The 9782-nt window shown below is 40.6% G+C and overlaps 1 protein-coding gene across 1 annotated transcript in view; it reads left to right on the top strand.

Moving 5' to 3' along the window:
* Nucleotides 1–3507: 3507 nt before the first annotated feature.
* Nucleotides 3508–9782, top strand: part of LOC306850397 (rho GTPase-activating protein 5-like) — a 38249-nt gene continuing 31974 nt past the window's right edge. The window contains exons 1-2 of the mRNA XM_079386018.1: nt 3508–3795; nt 5771–9660. Of these exons, the coding sequence (XP_079242144.1) occupies nt 5944–9660 (3717 nt within the window). The 5' untranslated portion in view covers nt 3508–3795; nt 5771–5943. The remainder of the gene's footprint in view (nt 3796–5770; nt 9661–9782) is intronic.

Raw genomic sequence — 9782 nt, 5'->3', positions numbered from 1 at the left:
CTAAAAACTGAATTTTTAAGCTCCAGGCTTTAAGATCATAGAGATATTCTGACAATATTAAGCATGTGGCTGTAGTTATTTGCATGATATCTCTCTCCTGAAACCTCGTCTGCCGTGACCCGGAAACCCAGCCCTTCCCACAATCCCAAGCGTTGATCCATAACCAAGGCAATGTAGCAGTGCTGCCGCTCAGGGTAAATAGCAGCAGCAGCTAGTTCCAATTGCACTGCAGCGCAGGGGAACGAACGGGAGGGGGGCGATGTATGCTTAAGGAGGCGTCTATGAGGTGCTTTAACTCTCTAGCATTGGCATTCTTCACAGTAAACTTTGGGAGCATCTCTAAGCAATATTAGCTGTATAAAACTATATTTTAGGTAGCTGAGCAGGTATTTATAAAAACAACAAAAAAACAACCCTTCCTGTAGCAAATATTTACCTAAGCATTTGGCTATTTTAGATTGCATTAAATGCATAGGGATGACTGGCCTTATCTTGCACAATCAGACTCCGCACAAAGGGTGTGGACACCAGGGCTTCTCAGCAAGACTCCAAGCACAGCTGACAGTGAATCTGCAGATCTGAGGGGTGTTGGAAGGAGATTTGGGGGTGGGGGGAAGGTAAATAATTCATGATGTAAAAAAGAGAGAGGGCAAGATTTAAAGGAGGCACGGATAGACACATTATGAGGCCTGATGCTGAGTATTTGATGTCCACACAATTGTGTTTTGTGGGCAGTAGCTGCACTAATGAACATTAATTTAGAACATTAATTAGTGCTATACTTTGCATACAGTCTGTGTTGGGGAAGCTCGGTCATTATAGAAGATAATTCTGTTATTATTAGGTATTATTGATAGCAAGACAACTTTTAAAAAAAAAAAAATAACAATTGTTATTAAAGCCAAAACTATTAAATGGTGTTTTGGTCATTTAAATCTGAAATAAAATTAAAATATAAATATGAAAAACTTCAAACAAAAATAATAAAGGTTGCCTTGTCAGCTGACTGAAATAAGTTTAAAATGAAGTATAAAATGACTAAAACTGAAATAAAAATCTTTCAAACTAAAGCTATAAACATTTAAAAAGTAATAAATGACAAATGCGCAAAACAAAATTACTAAAATACTGTAACACTATAACTATAACACTCTTTTGAATCCAGAATGACACAAAAGCAGATAGGTTTATTTTTTGGCAAACAGAGTTTCAATGGATGATTTTCAAATGAACATCCATTAGAGGAAGTGATGGCTGCACATGGCTGATGGCAGTAACATTTGAATGTCAAATTCAGACACAATCATGACACTGTGACGAAATTCACTTTCAGACCCACAGGCTTTTAGAGCCATTGTTCAACAAAACAGATCAGATCTGGATAAAAGAGAAAAAACTGCAGTCAGACTATCTGATTTATAGTTTCAAGGCGCAGCCGCAGGGACTCACAACTCTTTTTAACATTAATAATAATACTAAATGTTTCTTGAAAAGCACATCAGCATATCTGGATGACTTCTGAAAGATCATGTAACACTGAAAACTGGAGTAATGACGCTGAAAAAAATTCAGCTTTGCCATCAGAGGAATAAATTATCCTTTTAAATATATTAAAATAGAAAACATTTTAAATTGTAATAGGCTTTTATTTCATAACAGTTTTACTGTAGTTTTAATCAAATAAATGTTGAAATAATAAGTGATGAACATAAGAGACTTCTCACAAAAACATAAAATTGGTTATTGCCCTTTTTTGAGCTTTTGAATGGCATCTGCGGTATGAAAATATGTGAAGTATGAAACATTTAGGAAAAATAAACATGACCCATTTTTTTCTGTCTTGCCCAACAAGTACTTTGAGCACTTTGACTTTGAGTAAAAATACACTGTACAAAAATTCAACCTTCTAAAAATGAAAACGTATGTTTTGTGTCTTTTCTTATTAATCAGCAGTGCCAAATTTACCTACGGTGGTAAGTTTCATTCCACTTTTTTAAATGCATGTAAGGTTTAATAGATGAAAACAAAGAGGTTTTTAACCACATGATGATGACAATATTTTTTATAGAAAAATCAATGATTACAGACCCTAAGTGGTCGGATTGACCATTTGCATTTACAAAAGAAGAAACTTGACATTTGTATTGCGTCCCGGGACAGGGAGTAGTTGGCCTCTGACCACAGATAGGCGTTGCCTTGGGAACAGATGCTCTCTAGACAATAGATTTGGTGAACGGCGACTCATGTTATGAAACACAAACATATCAAACACAAGAAGCAGTGTGGGGACACCTCAGTGTGTGTGTGTGTGTGTGTGACTTCAGACCAACCCATGTCTAGTTCTGTTGGTTAGTAGCAGGGGATCCTTCTGCCTGGCACAGACATACTGAAGGAGTATGTGCTCAAAAGGAATCATGAAAAAGAAATTATTGAAGAAAAAAGGGAATCATAAGTGTATAATAGTAAAGCAAAGTGTGTGTCTGTTAAGAATAATCTAAATTTAAATAAACTGTAAGCTTTATTTAGCTTGTAGGCACAAGAGTGTCTGTGCATATTCAAAAGGTATGGGTCAGTTCATTTCAGTGCTAACTCAAATGGTAAACAGTGTACTACAAGCTCTGGACTCAGAAAAGATTTTAACTTTAGACTTTGTGCCAAAGACATACATAAGAATAGATAAAATGGTCCAAACAGGATAAGACCGGCCTTCCTAATCTATGGTGTTTTCTGTGTCATAGAAATAGCAGCTGAGCCTTTATACAAACAGAGCAGGGGCCTGTTTCATCGAACAAGTTTACCAAATAAGCCAGGTTTATTTCAGTTAGTCTGACTTATTGTCAGTTGATTTGCTTCAAAATAAGTCAGACTAACTGAAATAAGCCTGGTTTATTTGGTAAACTTGTTCGATGAAACAGGCCCCAGGACAATAGAGCTTTAACTTCCAGCTTTAAACAACTTCTAGTTTTATATAAAGTAATATTTCACAATTCAAATACAAATCATTTATTAAAAATATCACTTAGCTATTTAAAAATAAAGACAGTGACTTATTTGAAAGCATACATAATCTGTAAATGGTACTAGTTGAAAAACAATATATAAATATATATATATATAAATTAATTAGAAATTCAACTGAGAAATGTCCAAATAAATAAAACAACCAAAAACTCCAACCTTGGAGCAAAACGTTAAAGCAATTTCCATCAGTAAATCTCAATCCAAAAGGCTACAACCAATATGTGAAAATAGCCTAATAACAGATAGATAGATGGATAGATAAATGGATAGATAGATAAATGGATAGATAAATGGATAGATAGATGGATATATAGGAACTGAGTTATAATGTTAATAGAAATAGATGGCTTTTTAATAGTTTATTCCATGATTTTACTTGCTTGCCATAGCAGCACAGATTAAATTAAGATATCAAAAATTAGAAATTATTAACCTACATGATCCTGAGAGACAATCGTGAGCGCGCGTCGTGCCCCCGCGGTGAGCGGTATGGAAAAGTTAGGAGAGTGAGAGAGAGTGAGAGTGAGAGACTCGTCGCCATTACTGCCTGGAATGAGAGGGGAGGGCTCGGCTCTCCGATTACACGCATACCACTCTTACTGCTAGAAAACACTGAAGACAACCACTTTGGGGAAATTTCTCCGATTATTCCAACCGCTCACGGGAAACGTGACAAAACTGGAATTTGTTTCGGTATCGCATCCGCAGAAATTAAAGGAAATAGTTGGAATGCCTCCTATCTGTGGTGTCTGGAGCTGGGAGCGACCATGTTAGGTAGGGGAATGTACACGGAGTATGTGACTTTCCAGCATGCTTTTTGTCTTTTGCTTTACTGAATTTGATTTAATGTGTGATTTATTTCCACGTCTAGGCGATAGTTGTGTAGCTTTCTGTAAATGCACAGATTTGTCTGTCTCTACAGTGCGTTGTGTCGGTGTCACACTTAACTAGCCCTGGCTAACTGGGAAGCTAGCAAGCAAAGGAAGCATCTAATGCCTCTATAGAGGCAAGGCCCGTCTCGATGAGAATACAAATAAGCATATTAACACACACTAAACTGATCTAAATCGCAGTGTTATTTAATACAATAGCGTGTGCGCAGTGATTGTCCTGTGATAAAACTATTCTCATGTGAAATTAAATTCCTGGGATTCAAATGGAGTGGACGCTTGTGGGTTTCGAAGTAAATGGTGCACATATTCTTGGCAATTTGGAAGCCACATTTAGCAATAACTCTCTCGCGACCAGTTGTGGGAATCTGATCGCAGTAACAATAGCGCTTCTGCTCGGAATAACTTCTCACCTTCAGCAGATGCTTCTGTCTGCTTTACATCCTCGCTTAGAAATACAGCCCACCGTCGTTAAGAAACGCGTCTCGACACTGATGTCCTGCGTTTCCGTGATTTAACGCCCGTGAGGTCCAGTCGGTGATGTCCCATAAATGCAGTCGTTATTTACGACATTCTCAATACAAAGGGATATTGCGGCCAAAATGAAATTTACTCCAGGGTTCCTTTCCCACGGTCATGGAAGAACTAAAAAAATCATCTGAGACTGATAAAAAGTATTTTCCCTATCCGAAATTAATAATGACTTAAAATTCATGAACATTTTTAGTGTGAATATGCGTTTGTTTTCTTAGTTATGTTCAAATTTGCGATATTTCATCATAGGCTAGGTATTGATTTTGTGTAGAGTGATTCGAATTGGTTGTTCTTTTGAGTCGGTTCTTTTCAATGAATTGGTCAAACTGGTTCACAGGATGTTTGAAAGATTCATTAGCAAGTCAATGTGAATCTAGATGTCCTTTCACAGTAATTATAAATGACTGAAAAAGACCTGGGAATGTACTGCTCAAAAAAAAAAATGTATGGCTTTATTTTTTTTCTGTGGAGCAAAGAATGCCAGCTTCATTTATCAGTTACTTTCATTATGTGGAAAACAGATGCAATAAAAAAAGTGACGCAGGCTGTCATTCTGGCTAAGATCTCCTTTTGTGTTCCACTAAGAAAGAAAGTCATACAGGTTTGGAACGACACAAGGATGAGTAAATGATGACACAATTTTCACAAATGTGTCTTAAAGACACATCAGGCTTTACACTGCCAAATTCAAAAGTGGTTCTAGTTATGCAGTCAGAGCCAACACTGAATTGAATTGCATTTATAAAATGTTTTCTTGCAGTTGTTTTGTTTATTATGAACTTAATGCTCTTGAGTGTAAATTTGCTGCCTTATTTTTACTGACAGATGCGTTTATTTGTTAGTACAAAGCTTGTCACTGCAGATGACAAGCATAGCTTGCAAGTTTTCTAAAAACACTGGAGTACATGCAGTAAAAGCATATTACATTGAAAGAGCTTGTGCCACAGTGTCAGTGCTCCTACTTATATTATGATAAATGAATGCATTGACGATTTGTGTCACATGTGGATTGTTGAGAGTTTTGTACCCTGAGCAGTTCTGGTAATGTAAAAATGCAAATGCATTGGCAATAATATTTCATAATAGTAATGTTAGTGTCATTCTTGAATTTTTAGAAATAAGTAATGATGCATACAGTTATTTTGCGTATTGAGAGCCATCAGTTTTTATTGTGCTTGTTTGTTTTGTATTGTGAGTGTGCCTGTGTTGTCATCTGGCTTATTAAATTCAGTATGATATATGATAAGTGTTTGGCTATTGAAAACAAAACTTTACACTTTATCTTATTGTTGACTAATTGAATATATATATATTTTTTATTGCAGGAAGTTGATAGGAGAGGCAAGAGCAGTCATCCGGGACAGATGATCAAGATTAAAGCTACATCGGCTCATGCAAAGTGAGAAATGGAAATGCGCTTCCACTAGCAAATGGAAGTACGTGCTTGCCTGGCCGGCATACTTTGCTTAGCGTAACAAGCAATGAGAGGGGCAATATAATGGCCAAGAATAAGGAGCCCCGTCCGACATACGCTATCAGTGTCGTCGGACTCTCAGGCACTGAGAAAGAGAAGGGCAACTGCGGCGTAGGTAAATCCTGCCTATGCAACAGATATGTGCACCCCAGTGCAGACTGCTACTACTTGGAGCACACTTCTGTGTTGAGCACAATTGACTTTGGAGGCCGCGTGGTGAATAACGATCATTTCTTATACTGGGGTGAAGTGTTACATCGAGGGGACGATGGCCTCGAGTGTCGAATCCAGGTCATTGAGCAGACTGAGTTCATTGATGACCAAACCTTCTTGCCTCATCGGAGCACAAACCTGCAGCCTTACACGAAAAGGGCTGCAAATACGAAGCTTCAGTCTGCTGAAAAGCTGATGTACATTTGCACAGACCAGCTTGGGTTGGAACAGGATTTTGATCAGAAGCAGATGCCTGATGGCAAGCTGAACATCGATGGCTTTGTGTTGTGTTTAGATGTAAGCAAAGGATGCAATAGGAAATTTGACGACCAGATGAAATTTGTCCACAGCCTTCATTCTCAGATTTCCAAGGCGAAAAAACCCATAATCATCGCTGCAACAAAATGTGACGAGTGTGTCGAGCAATACCTGAGGGAGGTGCAGACGTTTGTTACAGGTAAAAAGAATCTCATGTTGGTGGAAACATCAGCTCGAGCGTCTGTGAACGTGGAACTCTGTTTCAATGCTCTGATACAGCAGATGGACAAAACCCGAGGAAAACCCAAAATCATCTCTTATTTGGAAGCGTACAAATCCCAGAGACAATTAGTAGCTTCAGTTTCAGACAAGTTTGAAAAGCTCATCGTTCAGACTGTCCGAGATTATCACACAAGCTGGAAAATTGTGAGCAATAAGTTGAAAAGCCACCCAGACTATGAAGAGTACATCAACATAGAAGGCACCAAAAAGGCTAGAAACACCTTTTCGAAGCACATAGAACAGCTGAGGCAAGAGCATATCAAGAGGCGGCGTGAGGATTACCTTACAAATCTGCCAAAAATTCTTAATAAGTTGCTGAACAACCTGGAGGAAATTGAGATGCTGAGTTGGACTGGGGCTCAGAGCCTTATGAAGAGCAGGCCTGAGTTTCAATACTATTTCATTGAGTTAGAACAAACGCCGTGGTATGAGACAGACCACCTCAATAAAACCGACGACAGAAGAGTGCCCTTCGATATACTCAAAACCATGGAAGGAGAGAGGATTTATCAAAACCACGTACAGCATTTGATATCTGAGAAGAGGCGTTTTGAGATGAAGGAGAAATTTAAGAAGACGCTGGAGCGAGTGCATTTCATTAGCCCCGGTCAGCCGTGGGAAGAGGTCATGTGCTTTGTCATGGAGGATGAGGCGTACAAGTACATCACTGAATCAGATCGCAGGGATGTTTACAGTCGGCATCAGCAGGAAATAGTTGAAAGGGCCAAAGAGGAGTTTCAGGAAATGCTTTTTGAGCATGCAGAGCTGTTCTATGACCTCGATTTGAACGCGACCCCGAGCTATGACAAAATGAGTGAGATTCATGCCGTGCTTAACGAGGAACCTAGATACAGAGCTCTCCAGAAACTCGCCACTGACAGGGAGTCACTTTTACTGAAACACATCGGGTTTGTATATCACCCCACGAAGGAAACATGCCTCAGCGGTACGGCCTGCATTGATCTCAAAGTCGAGCAAGTGCTCGCCAACCGGCTGGTTCAGCTGGATCACGGCCGCTTGAATATCTACTACAACAGTGCCAACATTGATAAGGTTAACTTGTGTCTCGTGGGCAGAGAAGGATTGGCGCAGGAGCTCGCAAATGAAATCCGAGCTCAGTCCACTGATGATGAATACACCCTTGATGGGAAAATCTATGAATTAGACCTTTTGCCTGTGGATGTCAATTCTGGCATGCTTTTGAACCATTCCTGGATATCGACTTTCAAGCCCCATGGGTTCTTTTTTGTCTTCAGCTCTATAGAGTCGCTTAATTACATCGGTGACCGTGTAAGCCGGATCCGAGCTGAGATTGCCCAGAGCAGAAGGGATAGGTATAGCCAACCAGTGCCATTCATTCTCATTCTAGCAAATCAGCGTGACAATGTTTGCAAAAACATGCCTATTTTGAGGCATCAAGGCCAACAGCTTGCAAATAAGCTACAGTGTACTTTTGTAGATATACCCTCCAGCACTTTTCCCAGAAAGTTTAATGAGTCTCAGATAAAACAGGCCTTCAGAGCGGTGTTGGAGGGATTTAAGCACAATTTCGACATGATGAACCCCATGCCCTCCATTAAGGATCTGTCGGAGACAGATTTGCGGATAGTCATGTGTGCTATGTGTGGAGATCCGTTCAGCGTGGATCTCATTCTCTCACCATTCTTGGACTCACATTCCTGCAGCGCTGGACAGCCTGGGCAGTGCAACACGTTGATCCTTGACAAAATCATCGGCGACAGCCGCAGACGCATACAGGTCACTGTGCTCTCCTACCACTCCTCGATTGGAATCAGAAAGGACGAATTGGTTCATGGGTACATTCTTGTTTACTCAGCAAAACGAAAGTCTTCCATGGCTATGCTGAGGGCGTTCCTGGCCGAAGTCCAGGATGTCATTCCAGTTCAACTGGTGGCCATTACGGACAGCCAAGCGGACTTCTTCGAGAACGAGGCAATAAAAGAGCTAATGACTGAAGGCGAGCACATTGCCACGGAAATTACGGCCAAGTTTACAGCTCTCTACTCCTTGTCCCAGTATCACAGACAGACAGAAGTTTTCACGCCATTTTTCAATGAGGTCCTCGAGAAGAAGAGCAACATTGAAAGCTCCTTCATGTTTGAAAACAGCAGGGACGGAACAGGCTTCGGCGAAGATGTTTTCCCGCAGTCACCTCATAGCCATTCGCCTGCCTACCAATATTACCCTGACTCTGAGGATGATGGGGAGGGACCGCCACCTTACAGCCCGATAGGCGATGATGTGCAGCTGCTGCCCAATCCTAGTGAACGTAAATACAGAATCGACCTGGAAGGAAATGAGTACCCAGTTCACAGCACACCTGTTGGTGATCATGAGCGTAACCACAAAGTGCCTCCCCCGGTAAAACCCAAGCCCAATGTGCTGCCCAAACCCAACGTTAAAAAGCTGGACCCCAACCTACTAAGGACCATTGAAGCTGGAATGAGGACCTCCAGATGGACACGTGTTCCAATGATGGGTCACGGCGATGATCTTGAAGCATCCGATAACTATGCAGAGCCGGCCGACACGCTTCTCAAATCAAAAGGCTTCAGTGATGACATTTATGCCATACCGGAAGACACACACAGCAGATCTGGCAGGATCCGCAATTCGTTCGGCGGACTCGCTTTGCACGGGGATGAGGAGAATGGCTTTGACTCCATGTCTAAGTCTCAGGGTGGCAGAAGGCCTTCGAAGTACAAACACCGTTCCAAGATCCTCTTCAGCAAGACAAAAGCTTATCATAGACGAGTGCACTCGGATGTCAGTGATGATGAGTCGGGGCCTGCGATGCAGAAGAAGAAGAAAGGAAGGGGCAACCGAGGAAGTGAAGAAGATCCACTTCTCTCACCAGTGGATCCTTGGAAAGGAGGGATAGACAATCCAGCCGTCACATCGGACCCAGAGCAGGATGATAAGAAAATGAAGAAAAAGAAGCCACCAAAGACCAAGGAACCCAAAAAGGTAAGGTTTCAATTACCTAGGAAAATCTAAAGTTACTTTAGTAGTTTAACACCACTGTTAAATCTTAAGCAAATCTCAATGAATATTCCCTTTTCACACTCTACATTATTTTGTGATGCCTA

Source organism: Barbus barbus, assembly GCF_936440315.1.
Source record: "Barbus barbus genome assembly, chromosome: 30".
In the NCBI taxonomy this organism is placed as follows: domain Eukaryota; kingdom Metazoa; phylum Chordata; class Actinopteri; order Cypriniformes; family Cyprinidae; genus Barbus; species Barbus barbus.
This window is presented reverse-complemented; position numbering and strand designations above follow the sequence as displayed.